Below are 20,568 nucleotides of genomic sequence, written 5' to 3'. Positions count from 1 at the left end.
GCCATCTTCCAAAGGCCACTGCTCAGTTTATGAAACATCGATTAGCAGGAGCCAGCGCAGCATCAACACGTCTACAGTCCAGACCCAGCAATCAGACGTGGATGGTAAGAACACTTAACCACTTTCAATGTGCCGTCCCTATTTTGGGCATGTCATTATAGGCACCAAAAAAATATTATCAAAAATGTTAATAGAAAAATCCCCACAATAGCATATCTACAAGCTCATAATGTGTCGTATGGGACTCAGTGTGAGCTTGTAGACAGCTATGTTCAGTGGTTAACTCTGGATGACACAATAAACATATATTTTGAGGTCAAACAATACATTTCTGTTAGATTTGTTCACTGTCTTCTGCTTCTATTGTGTCCTTTCTTGTATTTGAAGCTCTCTTCTCACCTAGTCTGTCCCCTCTCCTGTTCACAACCTTTCTTTCTTTCCATGAGATCCGTGTGCATCCTTCCTCTTGGCATGCCTGTTCTGCCAGCCACTGGACTGTATGTTGGCCGCAGTGAGAGGGTGTAATGTCTGTCTAACGACCCTGTGTGGATGTGAGAGTGCCACGCTGGAGCCTTTAATGGGCACGCCCTACCACGCCGACTGTTGTGGCTGTCTGGGTGTGTGCACCTGCTTATGTGACTATCCCATCTGTGAGTTATGCATACAGGCTACAGAGTGTCTGGACCTGGCCATGGAAATATCTGAAATACTCTTCCGCTAACCACTAGCAAATAAACATATTTACACAAGAAAAGATGCCACTCCTTTATTTCACAAAACATGTCTAAAAGCCATTTTGGTAAGACAAAAAAACATGATACCTGTCCTGAATAAGTGTAGGAACTTCTATGATGAACAGTCCATTTAGCACTCAATATAAATGTGCCAGTAGGGTTAAGTAATGGAAAACTTTGGGTAGCACAACTAAGAGCGACTAAAGAGCTGCTGAAAACCTTATGGGACCAGGTGCAACACAATTAGCAGCACATCTCCATTTTACAGTTCATTGAGAGCAGTGAATAACTTTGATCATCAAATCTCCTGGGATGAAACTGCAATCCCCTCAAAGTGCCTATAAGTGGAGGATGAGTGGAGTGGATATATAGAAATTGTTCTCATTTCTTCTCTGTAATGCCTTATGCTCTGTAGTACGAGTACGACGGTGTTGCGGACCAAACAAATGTATGTCGATGCATTGTTAGCATCATACAACATACAAAGAAATATTAAAGCTATTTTTGGTCCGCAACACTGTCATATGATGAAGTATAAATCTGGCTCTATGAAGCAACCAATCAATGACAGAACAAAGGAAGAAAAACTTAACAATCAAAAATCAAGAGAACCATCCACTGTAAGAGTGTTATTATTTGTATTCTGCTTTCATGTACTTGTTTTCATATTTTCACAGCTCACAATATACTATAAAATTCAAGTGTCACTTTTAAAAGATTTGTTTAAAAAAAAGCTAATTCATTAGTAAAACTGTGCACAAACACATCCATGTTAAAAACAAAACTACACAAATAGGTGGGTACTTTCTGCAAAAACACATTCAACATAACCAGGTACATACTGTTGTGTTCAACAAATTCAATGCCGTTCCAATGGTAATGGCTGTCACACAACAAACAGAAGTTAAAATTAAAGACTTGAGGATAGTGGTTGCTTGAAAAGATGGCCAAAGCCCCCCTAGTTCATACAATGATTAATAATCCATTCATATACATATTAAGTCCAATACACACTTCAGCAAAAATGCTGCTGGACAAAGAATACTCTTTCTTCAGTTGAAAATAGGTTATTTCTGTCAAGAGATGTTGCACAACATGTTTTGCTGAAGCCTAAATTAGGCTTTACTGTGAGTACATGCAAAAAAGAAAAAAACAAAGCCTGCCTATCAATGAGATTGATAGACTTTGTACACTGACTCACTAAAACACAGATGTTAGTCAGGAGAAAGTACTTGTCAATCTAGTATTCTGGTATAAAAAAATCAAACGCTCTACAGTACTATAATGAAATGGCATAATCTGCATTTTTAGGTTATACTTACCAGCAGTTCTATTCACTTAAATTGATCGTAATCAAAAATAAAATGCAGAAATATATTTCTGGCTACTCTGAATGGTTGTCCTGCTTTGGCTAACTAGCTGCAGCAGCAAGTGAGATTTCTCTCATTTATTCTTGTTTGTTAAAACATGATGCAAGCAACATGGGTGTCAGGTCTTGACTCTGAAACAGTAATACAATGGACATCTTTCATAAAATGCATAGACTACCATAAAATAAGGTGCAATATAAATGTTGTAAATGTAAATCAAAGTTAAATATTCTCTGATATAATATTAAGTTATGTGCCAATTCACTTTATGGATATCCCTTTGGTAACATTAATGCCAATTTATGCTTTGGCGAAAAATTATCACACGACATGTTGCTCAACAGAAATTACATACAACAGTTTGCACGACACTCTTTTGCTGAATAAATTAACCTTTAGTCAGAAAACCCCAATGAAAATGAGCATGCACTTTCTGCCATTAAACCCTGATTCCAGTCAGTAGAAAAAAAGGGGGGGGAAATATATAGGCCATATTCATACAGTATATACATATACACATATACATACATACCAGAGGTCGCGTTAGTCCGGTAATTGACGGTTCTGACCGAATGTTTATGACAAAGACCGGAAATATATAAATCTCTCCGGATATCCTGACCGGTTGACAATGACACAGCAGTTAATTATAATAATTATCACCGCAAATCTGGCACATTTCAAATCCTCAACTTCGCAAACTCTCTTTCTCCCCCACAAACACACACACGCTGTTAAGTTACACATACTGCATTTCCTGTTAAAGGTAGGGTAAGTGATATTTTTTGGTTAAAACAATTTTTTTTTTGGTGAAAGCACTATATTCTGATAGTGATCATTGTTATAGAGTGTTTGTTCAGTCACAGGGGTCCCCCTGTCTCTCAAGTTCTTTAATAAACAGAAAATATTTTTTGAGGTAGGTGACAACATTTCGGCCAATCAGGAGAGAGTACCCATTTATCAGCTACATTTTTATAGTGTTCCAGCTCTGTCTGCTCATTTCTTTGTGTCATCACTTCCAATTTCACTTGTTTAATCTGTATCCTGACTGAGTTCTCTATCCTGATTGGATAAAATTGGTATCCTGACCAGAAAATACATTTCCCAAAGCTGTACCAACCAGACGCACGGATGGCATCCACTGCCTATTAGCTACAGTATAACCTGTGAGTAGGCTATAATTTATTGCCTTAACAGGTCAGCTGAGCCACGTTATGAAGGATTAATCTGAAGTGCCCATTTTTGTTGCAGTGCCCTTTGATTAGAAAATGTGTTCAAACGCAATTGATTGCGATGAGATGCGAGAGTACAGTCTAGCCAACACCAACTGTGCAAGATGAACCTGCACATGTGTGTGTATATGTGTATTAATAATATATTACTTGTTTATGTTAAAATAGTTCAATCCAAAATATTATGCGTTAGGCTGCATTTACGCACCTGCTTGTCATTGATACATAAAAATCCTTAAAATCCTAGCGCAACCTCTGACCTCTATATATATATAATATATATATATGCACACACACACACACACACACACACACACACACACAGCGTATACTGTATATATACACAGTGAGAGTGTGTGTGTGTGTATATATATACACTGTATAGTGTGTGGGTATATATACGTATATAATATATACACATATATACTGTATATACATACATACGCATTACAAACACACACACACACACACACACACACACACACACACACACACACACACACACACACACACACACACACACACACACACACACACACACACACACACACACACACACACACACACACACACACACAAATATGGAATCTCTTAATTTGTCATGCCAATATTAATGAAAAGAAACCTCAAGGCTTTCATCCCTAAAATTACAATATAATATGTCCAAGCAAACTTCTCTTACGTTTGTATTTTATTTTATATTTCTCTTAATTATTATTAATTATCTGAAGGAAAACTAAAAAAGGACTTGAGAATTAATTAATGTCTTATTGCTAAGCCCATGCCCCCATTCCTGAACATTCCATCTTCACAAGATTGCATTTATGAGCCCAAACAATCATCTGAGCAGATCCAAGTAGGAACATGTTTAGGCCTAAGTAGAGCAGAAAACTTAAGAAGATAATGTATTTCCTGCTGATCCAGGATTCATATAAGTTTTGATCCTACTGCTGGCTACTTGTTTTCCAAGTTCAATGATACAGTTCACCAAGTCGACTCATCTTATCCAAGGACAAACTGCAGGCTCCCTGACATTCTTGTCCCTAAATCCATTGTCCTTCTGGGGACACTACTTTGACCTTGTCACAAGTCTTCGTCCATATCAAGGCTGCTCCTGCGACTGCTCGTTTTGGAGGCACCGGGTGACAAAGGAGAAAACAGAGCCTGTTCTGCCACCCCCTCCGGAGACAGGGTGCATCCGTCGTCCATGAGAATGTCCCCCAAACCCACATCTGGGTAGAGTCCTGAGGCAGAGGGGTCATCTAGCTCAGCAAAGCTCAGGCTACCCAGATCCAGGGGACTGCTGATGGTGACACCAGCGGGGGAGTCTGAGGAGGGCGGGGAGAGGAAGGAGGCGGGGACGGCCTGTCCCATGGCTGATGATCCCAGATTCAGGAGGTTCTGGGACGCTCCTCCCGCACTGGGCAAAAGAGTCTGGCCACTCTGGGATGCCTGCAGCTGATGGAGCAGGGAGGTATCCGAGCTCAGCCCAGACATGGTGGAGGTTGAGAGGCCGTGGAGCCGTGCCTGCATCTCCAGTTCCTGAGCAAAACACCAACAAAGGGCGCTATAGATCTCACGGCCTGACATGAATGACATGTTAAATGGTGACTTCACTATTTTTTTTTACTAGAATCCTATTGTGAGAAGGACATGTGAAAATGTCATATAAAACTTCCAACGCTTTCTGTGACTTGAGAGCTCACCCTCAAAAGCTCAGGGAAAGCTTATGATAGGATTCTGATAAAAGAGGTAAAGTGAGCCTTTAACCATTTCCCTGAATTGAGTAGATGTTGTGCATTAACTGTTCTATCTATCTATCTATTAATTCACGAAAACCGATGTCTGTCTGTGTGACAACCGAAAAAACACAAATATCTGTATCTGTCTGTCCGCGGCGGGTCTGCAGAGGACGCACCAAATCTCTGTGTGTTTGGGAGGGGTGTGGGTCCCTGATTGGCCAACACGACCCATCGGCTTAACCGATTGTCTGTCTGTGTGACCCGGGCATAACTTGGACGCCATCCGACCGAACAACCTCAAACTTGACGTGTCCCATATGACCCATAGGTGCGTGCTGCGCAGGCGATCAGACCAACGGTGACGGAGAACCAAAAGATATGAATATCTGTCTGTCTGTCTGTCTGTTCGTCTGCGGAGGATGCACTGAATCTCTGTGTGTTTGGGAGGGGTGTAGGCACCAGCTTCCCTGATTGGCCAACACAACCTGTTGGCTTAACTGTTTGGCCAAGCGTCACGTCACGTTTGTGCCTTGTTTCTTATGTGGGCACGGCTTCCCTGATTGGCTAACCCGACTCACCGGCTTCACTGATTGGCTGACTTTGCGTCACGTTTGTACCGTTTCGCCAATGTAAGTGTATAAGTGTGAGAACATGCGAGATAGGCTGAAGACTCAAGCATGTCAGACAGCATCTACATCGACAACATCAGGTGAGGAGGTATTGCACAAACAGGTGTGTAGGTAGTCCCGACTTGCATTGTTCCCGACTTGTGTGGCACCAGAGTAGACCGCCGCCCAAAGGGCTTTATTCAAATATATTTTGAATAAAAGTGACAGTCGATTTCTCACCTGGATACGTAGCATAAGACTCTGGTTTGCATGCTCCAGCTTTTTCTGACGCATCTCCACCTCCTTGGCTCTCTGTTGCTCCTTCTGTAACTTCCTGATGTAATCTACTGAAGCTTTTAGAATGGTGCCTTTATTCCACCGCGCCTCCCTGTAATGAGTGCCGGCAAATGTTGCAGCAGTGGCAGGGAAAAGTAAAAACAACAAAACAAACAATATGTGAGTTACTACCCTACAGTTCAAGGATTATTCAAAGTGTTTGGCTACTCATTCTAATTTCAAATAATTTTCTATGCAAAGTTATCCTAAGAGCAAGGCATTACTCACGGGTCACTAGACTTAGGTATCATACCCCCCAGCTCCTTTATACGGTCATTGATGTTGAATCTCCGCCTCCTCTCGACTGTAGACAAGCAGGAGTAACCAGGCAGTTGGGAGAAAGAAGGAACAGTACAATTTTACTTCCACTTCTAAGAAGTAGTCAGTAGTAGACAGTCACTAGTGGGGTAAAGAAAATAGGGAAATGATACAACAACGCTCTTTTGTCTTTCAGACAAAGTATCATGTCGCGTTTTTGCTGTGGTTTGAGTTTGAAACTGGCTCAGTGACATATGTTACATACATATTACCTTTGCTGCTCTCCACTGTCTGCCATTTAACAAAAATGGAAATGCCTTGTAAGATCTATTCTTAACAAAAATGTAACTTACTGAGGTTATGGTTGTCCTTCTTCTGCCTTTCTTTCACTAGAGCTTTGGCATCACAATCTGAAAAACATGTTCTCATGAGGTTGTCGGTTGCTCAAAAGCATGCATCCACAAATAGTACTGTACCTAATAACGATGTTCTTCTGACGAACACCAGTAAACTTTTGAGGGGGAGAAAAACATGTATACATACAAAGCATATATTTTTTACTGTACCAGTGATTTCCCTTTTAATCTCAGCAGGGCACGAGTTGCTGACAGTGAAAGTAGGTGTTGCCATTCCAGGGCTATGGTAGACATCCAAGAGATTCCCAGGGAGCTAAAAGAAACACGTATTGTTGTATTATAAGCAATAACAATCGCAATAAAGAAAAGTCCTGATAGTGAGAAAGATGTTACCTGTTTTCTCAATTCCTCTATGGTTAATGCAGAATCATAGTTTAAGAAGATAGATCTCTGCAGCACCAGATCAAAGGCTTACAATAACATTAACATGTGATATTCAACATTAACTAGCCTGCCCCATGCCAACATGAATCAAAAAGCTTTACAAACTGTTACTGAACATAAAACCTATGTTGATACATGCAAGTAAGAAAGCATTTTAAAATATATTGTTGCATATATAAACCACACACAGAACAGTGCTAAAAAAATACTATAAATTACACTTGAAATTACACTACAAATTTCACACACCAAACTATGAATCTGAGGTGATGTCCAAATCACAAGATATTTACCTTACATTGCTTCTTTCTCCTTTCATCCAACAACAAAACCATAATCCTCATTTTCCGTTTTGTGTCAAAATGTATACAAGCCCCTTTCCTTTGACAAAACTAGCGATTGATAATTCTGAAGAGCACAACATACTGTGATGCATCTCACCAACATGCCTCCACTGATAGTCTACCCCGCCCAGCAAACACTTCCCTGACGAATAGTAACTGAGTGCCAAAAGTATATATTTACTCCTACAACACTGAACACTCATTTCAGAATTCCACATGGAACAGAGCCATTCCACTCAAAGAACACTATCCTATATGCAATAATACAATAATACTACTACACTATTCACTAACACCATTCATTATAGCAATCTACATTTACAGAAGGAACTCATAACCTGTGAAGGCAGCTTAAGATATGTAATGATGGTCTAATTAATAAATACATGTTGTCCATACCGTGCTAGGCAATTGAAGACCTGAATCAATTAATGACATGATGTCATCATTGAAGCTTGATTCTAGACTAATGATGTGGTCGATTACATCGTCAATCTGGAGGGAAAGCAGAGCAAAAAACATACAACTCTTTATCATTCAATTAAATATTTTAAGCAAATTGCTAATTTGTGTGTTTAATCTATATACACTTTTTTTCTCTCCAGAAAATGGCCTAAAATGGAAAGTATATAACCGTTTAAGTTAGGGCTAATCATAAAGGATGGGACAGTGTGTAAGTGAGGTGCTGATATCATTAAGCTGTTGGTGCAGTATTTAACATCATATTGTGACATCAGGCCAACAAGAGTAAGATGTCTGAAGAAGGCATGCATCGTCAGAGTGGGACCTTCGGCAAATCATTACAGAACAAACTAGAAAAAGTGCTCCTCGGAGCAGGTCTCCGCCAGGTCAGGTAGGTTATTGAGGGGCAGCAATGTGGAATTCAGTCATGACTACTAGAATGTGTACGGTACCGATTTGCGTGATGTTTGGACAAATGTGTTCGAATTATATTTTAAAAAAAATGTTTCGGCCTCCAGGTGGCGCAATAATAGACCATATTCACACGGCGGCCATATTGGAATTTAACATTGAAAGTGCCGCCACCCGGGGGGGCTACTTTCATTGACTTCATAGAAACATGGCCGCCGTGTGAATATGGTCTATAGGCCAATGTGAAATGGGTGGCATCGATTCCTCTACCTTTCACAGCAATGTGAACGCTGTGTTCATGATTTGAGGTATTTTGTTCAAAGCAAACCACTCAAACTTTAGATACCAATCAGGATGGAATATGAAAAATTGGACAGATCCGTCTTGATCGCGAGAGAGATAATGTGTATCAATTTGCGTGATGTTCGGACGAAATCTGTAGGAGTAAAAAGGGTGGCATTTCTTACTTGGCCTAGCGGGAATGTGTGTGCAAGGTTTCACGGCAAAAAAAACGAGCCACTCCTGCAAACTTTAGATGCCAATCTTATCCAATCAGAATGGAATATGAGAAATCGGACAGATCCGTCTTGATCACATGACTATAGAGATAATGTGTACCAATTTGCGCGATGTTTGGACAAAATCTGTAGGGGTAATATCATAAAATGTGTTTTGCAAAAATGGGCCTCCTGGTGGCGCTATAAAAGGCTGATGTGAAAAAAGCAGGGCAGAGATTTTTCCTTGGCCTGCCCTCTAGGGAGTGTGCGTGCAAAATTTCACGTCGATCGGGCCAACGGTGCCGGAGATTAGCTGTCCACAGACGGACGGATGGACACACTCACACACGGACGGACGGACGGACGGCAAAACATAGTCTCGGCCACGCCTTCGGCCTGGCGGAGACGATACAACGCAATAGAGCAAGAACTGAACAGTAGGTTAGACATTTCACTTCTCTAAAAGACAAGGACTAAAGGGGATGTGGAACATTTTTAAAGCAACCCACCACACTGAAGATAAATTAACGAACCAATGGTATAAAATAAAATCCCATACTTCCTCTTTGTTGGATCCAAGGTTGAGCAGAGCCATGGGACTGTTGGGAACACTGTTAGCTGCAGGACCCATCTCTGGGGCTGAACTGGACTGTGGCACGGGGGAAACCACCAGGGTTTGAGTGACCATGTTGTTGTCCAGAGTGGTCGACAGATACTGCTTCAGCTGCTGCTTCTGCGCCTGCTGGATGTGGTACTTGGTGGGGTTCTCCAGGTGGCTCTGCACCTAAAAATAAAAAATAAAGAAAATCAGCCTAATCAAAAAATTTGAAATAATACACAAGGGACTGTGATATATTGTTATACCACATCTACTGGTGTTGTTGGTGTGACACGAAGCACAGGGAGTACCTTAAATGCCTGTAGCCGATTCTGAAACAAAAACACTATAGTTGCTAACCACAACCTCACCGTCGTAGGTTACTATCGGGGGAGTTCCAACTTGACCACATATAATCAGCATTGAACATATTAAAGAATATTATGCAAAGCTCTAATAACACTAATGAAGCTAGCCATGTGTGTCAATGTTTTCAACTGAATGTCAAGTCAATGTTTAATAATAAAAAAAACAAAAACAGTGTGTAACAAGTGTAAGTCTGTAAAATAAAAGCAAAATGTAAAAAAAAAAAGAGGTCTTACTTTCAGCACTGCCACAGGCACCTGTGCTGGAGGTAGACGAGCAGCGTTTGGAGGCAGTGTGACAGAGATAGCTGGAGTGGAGTCAGAAGGCTTGAGCTGAGAGACAGAGGCCTGATGCTGGGCCTCACGTCTCTCCTGCTCCTGGGCCTGCTCCCGCATCAACTGCTGCCGCATCAGCACACGTGACGACATGGCGAGTGTATGTATGAAACCAGATCTAGGGATGAAACTGAAAGACAAGTGCAAACAAAAAAGCTGAGCTTGTAAATCGGCTATTTTCGGCTAAGTGATTTGGTGTAGAAGGAAAACAGAGCAGACCAAATGCAGGGCTGACCCTGGCCAAGCTAACTAAGTATAGAGGGTTTAACTGATTACACATGGGATGACTTATCCAATAAAAACAAGATTACTTGTCTCAAATTGACTCAACTAAGTTATTTAAGTTCATATAGTAGAACCTTTTCACAGCAGATATTTGTGAACACAGCTGAAGGTAATCACTGTTGATTCTTAGTTATTACTGTGTACTAGCATGGACAGCTTCTGTACAGTAAGCAGAAATACAAAAAGGAAACACACCCACAAGTAATGCCATTGCCTTCAGTTGCATTGTAAGAATACCTGCTGTGAAATGGGTCAATCAACATTATTATTAACGACAAGAAAACAAGAAAAGATATTGCCTGTAATAACAGGCTGGTTACTGGTTGTAGTTCACAGTCACACCACACCTTAAACCCAATGGATCTTTTACAAAGCAGATGCTTTGTCTTTGACATGCCATAGAAGTGTAAACACAGCTAAAGCCAATGACAATTAGTATTTTTCTATTAGTTTGTGTCAGACCATGACGTTACAGTACAGGAGTGATCACAGTTACAAATCAATTAAACAAACAGAATGTCACTACCTTCAGCTGCCTTTGCCCAGTCTATATGACACGTCAGAATGTCCACTATGAAAACTAGTCTAGTCAGAAAACTAGTCCTGAACCTGTCATTACAGACCAATCAGACAACATATTCCACCTTCTCCTGTTCCAAGAACAAGCTCCAACATGTTATTCACATTTGGTTGTTGGGGGGGGGGCAAAAGGGGGGGAATGCCACTAAACCTGCACCAAAGCCACCATGTTTTTCCATAAACTCCCCCATGTCAACGATATGGTGCTAATCCACAACGAGCACCTATAGCTAGCTAGTTGTAACGGTGTAATGTATGTTAGCTGAGGTCTACTGTTAACGTGGCCTAACTGTTAACGCGCATAACAAGCTGAAGCTGACGTTGGTGTCTATGATTTGACTAGAGCTTTTTTAAAAGGTCGCTTATTCATTTGCAAGTGTCACGATACGCGTTTATTAATCACTTTCTAAACGAGTTGATCACATTTACCGAGCTTACATTCAACCAGATCGATGAAACGAGCGGTAGTTGTCAGCTAAGCTAAAGCAAAGTGAAAATAGGAAGTGTCTTTAATGAAACTAACGTACGTTACCGTAGACTAGCTACCGTATGTAACTGTGGAATTATTTAGAGTAAAAGAGTAACGTACTGTGGTGTATCTGTGCAACTTGACCACTTCTTCCACAGTCTAATCCCCCAAATCCTCCGCTTTTTTAGCCATAGTTTGTTATTCGATGTCACTATAAAGTGTTGAAACCACGGCGTTGCTCAGTGTTGTTTACTCCTCCACACTGAGGTCATTTGACGTGACGCACGTCACCCGGAAATGTTTGATAGCCATGGAATAAGGTTACGTGATCGTCAAAATAAAACTCTGAAATAATCAATAGTACCTGCACATGATTTCTTTTTTTGGGGGGTTTGGTGTGTGTGTGTGTGTGTGTGTGTGGGGGGGGGGGGGTCCCCAGATTACAACGAAGTGGCAATTTAAGGACTTTTAAGACCTTTTTAATACAAATAATATATTATATAATAACACATATAATATAATAATATTGCATCAAAGGTCATATACAAACTATACCATAAAAACTGGCCAAAAAAAAGCCAAATTGTCAAATAATATAAGAGGCAAAATTTGTGAAAATAGCCGACAAGCACGAGCCTGTAGATCTGCTATCTGTGGGACCAAGTCAAACAAAATTGAATGCCCCAACTCCTACATTCCAAGTGTTCATTATGTGTAAATGGAGGAACTAATTATCACAAGTCATTTTGATCTACTATCATGAGGCCTGTAACTCAATTGCCATTTTTAATGTGTTGTTGGTGCTACAACTTCACTCTTTTGTAGCATACCTGCATGAGATGTAGCAAAATGTTTTCATGAGCATGCAAGCAATCTGCCAAAACAAAGTTATTTATTTTCATGTATTCTCTCTGAGCTGATATTATAGTCATATCGAACATGCAACTCCCCATATAATATAGTTGCAATAAATCATCTGCTCCAATATGAGATATTTTTTACATACCCTCAATTGTAATATTCTAAGCTTACCCAACCCTATCAGTTGATCCTTTCCCTTCCATACCAGCAAATAATTTCATTATGAACCATATGTCCACTGCGCCCGTTAAGTGGACAGCCACAGGATGGCGCTCCAGAGCTGCGCCACCATGCCCAGTTTAGATAGGAATTTCTGTTTTGTGTCCTGTAACCTATTTCCCTATTCAGAACCTGCTACAGAGAACTTGTATTTAAAAAACAAATTTGCCATTAAAATTGTATAATTATTGTTTTTAATTAAAAATTCTGTTGCAAAGCAGTACATGTTACTGAAGACACACAATAGATCCAATCAATGGAGAAGTCTTATGATCTTTTATTTTCATCAGTTATGACGGCTCAGGAGGTAGAGTGGCCGTCTGGGAACCGGAAGGTTCCTGGTTCGATCCCCAGCTCCCCAACTGCTCCAAATGAGAAGGTTGGTATAGTCCACAGTCGGTGTGAAAGGGTAAATGTAATGCCACAAGCACTTAAGGCACTATGCAAAGCATTTAGAAATGCAGACCATTCAAAATGTGAAGTTCATTGCCGATGTCAAGGTATCTGAGAGGTTGGTTGCAATTTTATCTGCAAAGAGTAAAACAAAACAAATTGTTAACATAAATTACGTGGTGGAACAACAACTATAACCTGTCAATTAAAATGTTTAAAACAAACCTGATCTTTTCTGTTTTTTTTTCCTCCTCTTGTTGGCAGCTCGGAGTGCCTGGCCCTGATGAAGAGGGTCTACCTTCAAGATGTCCCTCAAATCCATAGCCTTGGCTTCTGCAGCATCATCTGCAGAAACAACTTTCCGTCTTGACTTCTGAGATTTTATCTCTACCGTCATAGGTCCAAACTATTTTGTAAAAATAAAGAGAGAGAACAAAGAAGATATATGGAATAGAACTTTTCAAAACAGAGAAAATTATAGCTTTTTGCTAACCACCTAAGTTTCAAAGAGTGCAATACCTCTGGGTCTTGTTGGTCTTCCTTAGATTCAGATTCATGATCTTTAAATTCTTGCTCTCCTACATAGCAATCATTCATTTCCAAATCACAAGTTGGTTCAGCCTGACCACCTTGAGTCATTCCAGCCGTTGCCATGCAGAATCCCATTTGGACATCCACACAATCTGACCCTGAAAGAGTTATTTCATGAGAGTAATTACTAGTGAGTTTGGGGTCAAACTTATCAAGCAAAATGACCTTACATTTCCCTTTCTATCTTCCAATGTTTTAACTGAATGAAAAACCACCAACTTAGTTTAGATTTGGATCCCAGATGCAATTTAACTTAGATTGTGTCTTATGAACTGTCACTTTAATCAGAGTTAACTGCTAGTCCTTCAGGATAATCTGTTCACCTACCTGCTAATACCTCCTGATTTCCCTTCTCCAGTTCATCCCAGTCAAAGGCTTTGCCCATCTCTGTAACAATCTCTGCACTGATATGGGTAGGGAGACTGTGTGTTTCTGGGGGATGTGTAAAGTAGGTGATCTTTCCCCTACACAAGATAATGTACATGAGATGCCAACATTAGACTGTATCGGAAGAAAGTAGATTTTGTTATTTCAATGCTTTACATACAAATGGCAGCAATTTACGAACCCTGTCCAGTCCATTAAGACACTCTTTGCTGCTTTGTCGCTATCAGGTAGGCCTCCCTTTCTCAGCTTGCCTTGTCGTCGGGCAAGCAATGCCAAGAACTCCGGAGCCGTTTGGAAGTTTGGAACTCCGTAATGCTCCATGATCTTTGGATGGAACATTGCATTTGTGACAATATGTACAATACATAATCAAGCCAGGTACCAAATGGCCTAACTTAAAAACAAAAAGATATACCTGTGCTTTACTACAGCGTCGCAATATGGCCTCCACTGGAGGGAGGGGATCGACAAGCTGTTCAATTTTTATACAGTTACGAAGAATCATCGCTGCATCGGTTGTTGAAGTTGCCATTACAATGCCGGGGCAGTCTAGAAGTTTAATGTGTTTGTCCAAATGAATCTCTTGAAGGCACCTGGAACCAAACAGACAATAGTAGTGGTACAAGGAGACATCACGCAGAGCTTTAGCAGTACACATCGCAGAATTTATACTTACTTTGTCACCCCAGGAGTGGCTCCAACATTGCATGCCCGGGCCCGTTTCAGACTGTTTATCAAACTACTCTTTCCCACATTGGGAAAACCTATAAAACATTGATGGTTGGTCATTATACAGCATGCGTATATGCCTTGATCTTTGTAGTGCAACAATATGACAGATGATGAGAAATGTGGCGCTCAGCTGCTCACCTACAACACCCACAGTGATGGCCGTCTTTATGTCCACATTACGACAGTAGTTCCCCAGCAGTTTCATCAAACAATCTGCTCCAATGCAAGCACTGCTACCAAGGAGCTCTGACGTGGCTTTTGTCACAGATACGTTACTTCGCTGCTGCTCACGGAGGGACCCAAACAAAATAATTGTGGATTGCACATTTTGCATATGAATATTGCACCACAACTTTAATAATAAAAAAGGAATATTGACAATTTACATACCAAGTTCTTATTTTGCATCTGAGTGGAGGCTTTAAACGCTACAGTGGGAAACTCGTTGCGTAGATACTTGATCCATTTCTCGACAATTTCCTTTGACACCAGATCTATATAGAAACACAAAGTAAATGTGCTCAAATAATGGTAACTGGGATTGTTGAAAAAAATTAACAATTTGGGGTGCAATCAAATTTAGATGCACAAAAATCCTCAACCTACCAATTTTATTAAGCACTAGAACGATTTTCTTGTTGGTTCCACTCTGGATGACTGCCTGCTCCACCTGAGGGCATCGGCAGCCAAGAGGGTCACGTGCATCCAGAACCTCCAAAATGACATCTGAGGCCTCAACCACCTTAAACAAAGAAAATGTAAATTTGAATAGTCACTACACTTCATCTCCACTCAAATGATGTCAATGAAACCATACAAGAAAGTTGTAACAAGATTGACAGATTTACTTTAAATCATCTAGGTTTTGATTACACTTGTTATTACAGAATGTATCAACACTGGTCTTATAATGGCAAGTGTTAAGAATATTAACCGTATTAATAAGTATGAATTGATTAGACAACTGTGTATTGTGCCTGATGACGCTATATAAAGTGTTGAACTTGTTGGTCCTCTTAACAAATAACAATGCCAGGCTGTATTTATCTGTAACAGCTACAGATAGCTGTACCTACCTTTTTGAATTCTCTGTAATAAGCCTTTCTTGAAGTTTCACTTTCAAAATTGACATGCTTCTCTAAATTCTGCATTTCTGTCTCCTGCAAATATAGAGAACAAGCTATCAATACATATTAAACTGATTAAGTATGCTTTAATTGTGTCTTTCTTGTGTCTCCCTTATTATTTAAGGGGTTAATAATTACCCTCTGCTCAAACTGCCTTTGGCGCTGTAGAATATCATCTTGAAAGGTTAACAAGTTTCTCCTTTTCATCAGCTGTTGTCCTCTTGAGATTTTCTGCTTTTCTTGGAGGGCCTCCAGCTGATAGCCAACCATGAAAAAATAAAATAAATAATATATTCAAAATTCAGTTCAAATAAAGAAAACGATGAAAAATCATTTTACAGTTAAAACAGAGATGATGAGTGTCATTAAATCACCCGTTGCCTCCTGATGTCTTCTGGAGTTCTGTGGGCCTTGTTACGCCATGGTGTTGACCGCTCTTCTTTATTTGTCTGACCAGAGGCATCACTCTTTTCTCCATCTTGACCCTAGAGGGGAAATGGCAAACTAACTGTCTCAAAACTAGCATGTTGAGCGTAAAGCAAAAATACATCTATGATAGTCTTGATCCAAGGCTAGCACCAACCAAGCATAATGATTAAGATAATCAACCAGAGCTATTTTCAACGTGTACAGCTGATCCAGTTAAGTTTTTTTCATGACATTCATAATGACAGTGAGCCATTTGTATAATAGCATGCTGCATACCCACACAGAACCAAGTCAGACCCAGAGAGCAGTGACACATTTGAAGCTCCCACAGTGCATAATAACCATCGGTTACCAAGAACCTTTATGGTAGGGCTCAAAGCAACATTTTATAATGTATTCCCACTACCACGGCGTCAACTTTAGCCAATTTTACCTCCTATGTTTGCATGCTTGTGTCTAGCCCTGGTCCAGAGCATTTAGTCAGTGAGTTCTCTCTAACGCCCTGCCCGGCGCTCGGCTTTGCTCATAGACAAGGAATTCCACTGCCCTGCGAGGGTTCCAACTGCACCGGGACCTGTCCTGTACCAGGACCTGTACCAGGACCCTCTGGACCAGGGCTAACTTGTGTCTACTGTAGTCAGTGGTGGAAAAAGTACTCAAATGTTTTACTTAAGTAAAAGTATTAATACCGCAATGTAGAAAATACTCTGTTACAAGTAAAAGTCCAGAATTCAGAATGTCCTTAAAGTACAAAAGTATTGGTATCAAAATATACTTAAAGTACAAAAGTAAAAGTACAGATTAGGCAGAATGTCCCGTTTAACAAGATGTTCAAAATCTTTTGAAACTGCAAAGCATGATCGGTACTATATGCAAAAGACTGACTGTACTGTAGCGTGGCTACTTCTGTTACAGGTCCTGGCTAACGTTAGCTACATGAAGCTACATAAGCATTTTACCTTTGGTTTTCCACGGAAGCCAAGGCGTTTCGCGGCTTTCGCCCGTTGTTTTTCTGTGAAATACAAACACGATAAACAACGACATTCACTTTTAAACGGATATGGTCAGTTAATACATGGACGCTTTTATGTTCTATTCAATGTAAAAGTAAGATTACGTACTAGTTTTGGACGTCATTTCACGTGCGGCAAGCCTGCGACAAATGTGTTAACATGTGCGTGCACTGGAAACACGTCACTAACAACATCCGGGACAACGTCAAAATAAAAGTCACAACACCCCCACTACCAATAAATAGGCTTTTTTAAATATCTGTTTGAAAAGAAAAGAAAAGTTACTATTTTCCATGCTAGAGGGGGAAAGAGTTGTGTAGTAGGCTAAATAATTTGTGGTAACTATAATAATAATAATGATACACACACACACACACACGCACGCACGCACGCACGCACGCGCGCACACACACACACACACACACACACACACACACACACACACACACACACACACACACACACACACACACACACAATCTTAACACATAATCTTTTAACACATTAAACACACAAGTAGTAGCCTAATTAAGGTGGTCCAGTCCTCTTTTTACCATGAAGTCTTTGTAACTCCTGCTGATCTAGAAAAAGTAGAGTCCACGCATTTATCTATTCCAGTCTAGAATAGATTATTGCAACTCCCTCTGACATAATTTAAGGCCACTCCACACCAATGCAACTCCTTGCAACTGCCATTAATGCTTGCAAGTAGTTGCAAGGAGTTGCATTGGTGTGGACTGGCCTTAACGAAATTCTAGCTTTCTCGTCAGTTAGTTCATAATGCAGCAACCAGACTGTAAACTAAAACCAAAAGAGCAGAGAACATTACACCAATTTCAGGCTTCATTCATTTAATTTGACAATTGACTTCAAGATTTAACTACTTTTGAGGCACACATTGTCTAGAGTAGACTCTAGCTCTAGCGCCTTACTTCCTACTACATCACAGAACTTTTAGCCCTATATGATCAGGAGCATGGCCTAAAAGATCCTCAGGCAGAGCCCTTCCAGTCGTTCCAAAGTCTACAATGAAGACAAAAGTATAGGGGCACCACAAATGCGAAGGGTTGAAAGTGAAACCTTGAACCTCATTATTCCAAATCCACTCTGAACTCAGAACCCTAATTCCAAGGTCACAATCAAGGTTTCTTTGACAATAATATAGTATTAATGTCTCCTAAACAAAATAATGATAAATGTCATTAATGCAAGACTGTAAATTGAGTTTCAAATCTGAATCTCATCTAGTTTGATACGTTGTTAACCAAGGATCAAAACTTTGAGAAATGTGTATGAGGTATAGGCTACGAGAAGTAAAATCAGTTGCAATAAAAACATTGAAAGCAAAGTAAATGTAATGTCGCTTCATAATTTTATTTGCATTTCAGTCAAGATGAAAAGTTTAGTTGTTGTTTTTTTTGCTGGGAAAATAATGCCTTTGCACAATTGACAAAAATCACTTGTTAATATCCATGGAATCACATTGTTTTTACTGGGATACCAGAGATAGCCCAGGCAAGTATCAGTCATGGAAAAGTAGGCCTTTTTGTTTGGTTCGAATGACATGAGGGGCGTTCCCGTGACTTTTTGACGATTGGTTCGAATGGTTGAATGACAGGGTTCTTTTCCCATCGTCCGTTATTGCTTTTCCATGCTCTGGAGGGGCAGTCACAGATTCCGCACTCTGTATCTCCGAGCTATTCTGTAAGCGAGCTATTCTGCCCACAGTGGCCGACTACAGCGCTCCTCAGAGCAGACACAGGCCGCTTTCGCTGGCCGGTGCTTGTAAATATATGATTTTAGGCTCGGGTCCAACGTTGGATATGGGTTGGCGAGTCGCATCCAACGGTGCCCGGCCTGAGTCAGTCCATTGCTCCGCAGCCGGCCTGGGCGCGAAAGACCGCCTTCCGCGGCGGCCGAGGGACGGTAGCAGGAAGAATGGGCACTAAGGAAGAGTGGGCACCGATGTAAAATTGGCGCTTTGGTCAATGTTTTTTTTAAACAATTAAATATTTTGAAAACGGTCTCAAGTAATGTGAAGTATAGGCTACATGATTACATGATGATGATGGTGTGAAGGCCACGTAGCGGCCCAAACTGTAAATGTCTAGTAGATCAAATAAACAAACTGCTTCACATGAACAATTCTGGTGTAATTAAGAGATTCGACAGGGGATATATGTTTTATATACACCGATATACAAATAAAAGAGCGTCGGAAACAGTATCCCAGTCAATGACATTTATTTGACCCATTGCCTCATGAATCATGATTAAGCCCCTGCTAACATAGTTTAAGACAGACATTATTGTTCTCATTGTCCATTCTCATATTGTGTCTTATATCATTCCCAGCTGTAAACTGTGCATATGACTGCAAACATAAAGATTGTTGTTGTTTTGTCACATGAAGATGGGATGAAACAAAGAAGAATGCTGTACTGTACTATATAAATCCCATGGGGTTCTCAGATTTTTATCTGCCAAATATAAGATGAACATGGTTTATGAAGGAGCCACAGAGGAGACCTCTCTCTCTTTGATGTGGATACTTCAGAACCCTCGTATACTGTCTCGCCAAAGAGCTGCAGGATACATACTGTTGGGAAATTAAATGGAACATTGTAGTTTAAACACAACTCACAAAATATAAACACACACAACTTTTGAGCAATGTGACATTTACCAAGACGTTTCCACCTCCATAGTGGTACCTACCAACCTGTCGATTCATGATGACATAATGATTTGGTTGTAGATAGTGTGGCACATTTATGCACCAAGAGGGCATAGCAACAACCTGAAGGTGGAATGCATATCTAGGGTTGGCTGCAGCAAATCAGGCAAAAATCAGATAACTAAGTTGGCTTTGGAGATACTGAGCACTAAAACGGAGTGGGCACTGGAGAGAACCGGGCACCAAAACGAAGTGGGCACAGGCGAACTGGGCACACTAAAACCAAGTGGGCCCTAGATATAACTGGGCACTAAATCGAATTTGGCACAAGTAATTGACTCAAAAATGCTGCATTCTAACACTATTTAGAAAGAGCAGTGGTTACTATTTAAAAGTTTAATTAGTAAACTATTGACTAAATACATTTTCCAAAGATGTATTTTGAGCTGAGAAATTGTGCAAATACTGTATGATTGTATGTATATTTAAGTAATTCAAAAACAGCTTTGATGCCAATGAGCCAAGCATTGTGATAGCCAAGACTCACAACGATGGAGAGGAGGTCAGATTTCAACTGCTCCAAGATGTCTATGTCCTGCCTCCCAAGGATGGAGTTCCCACCCATGCACCATCAGGACTAGACGCAAGGCAAGCCTATCTAATTCAACATGAGGCAGTATTGTCACATGTCCCATGACCTACAGTATGCCACA

The 20,568-nt window shown here is 40.5% G+C and overlaps 1 protein-coding gene across 1 annotated transcript; it reads right to left on the bottom strand.

The window, feature by feature from the left end:
* Nucleotides 1–750: 750 nt before the first annotated feature.
* gnl3l (G protein nucleolar 3 like) lies at nucleotides 751–17,350 on the bottom strand. The gene is given in 22 exon segments (XM_080424518.1): nucleotides 751–4,878; nucleotides 5,927–6,074; nucleotides 6,251–6,326; nucleotides 6,634–6,690; nucleotides 6,847–6,949; nucleotides 7,824–7,919; nucleotides 9,354–9,578; nucleotides 9,995–10,211; nucleotides 13,121–13,305; nucleotides 13,419–13,588; nucleotides 13,818–13,954; nucleotides 14,059–14,246; nucleotides 14,248–14,470; nucleotides 14,554–14,641; nucleotides 14,748–14,892; nucleotides 15,000–15,103; nucleotides 15,216–15,351; nucleotides 15,686–15,769; nucleotides 15,875–15,991; nucleotides 16,111–16,221; nucleotides 17,125–17,177; nucleotides 17,287–17,350. Coding segments are annotated over 22 exon segments (3,138 nt in total). The 5' UTR covers nucleotides 17,303–17,350; the 3' UTR covers nucleotides 751–4,419.
* Between the last annotated feature and the right edge of the window lie 3,218 nt (nucleotides 17,351–20,568).

Source organism: Gymnoscopelus braueri (genome assembly GCF_963280865.1).
Source record: "Gymnoscopelus braueri genome assembly, chromosome: 3".
NCBI classification, from domain to species: domain Eukaryota; kingdom Metazoa; phylum Chordata; class Actinopteri; order Myctophiformes; family Myctophidae; genus Gymnoscopelus; species Gymnoscopelus braueri.
This window is presented reverse-complemented; position numbering and strand designations above follow the sequence as displayed.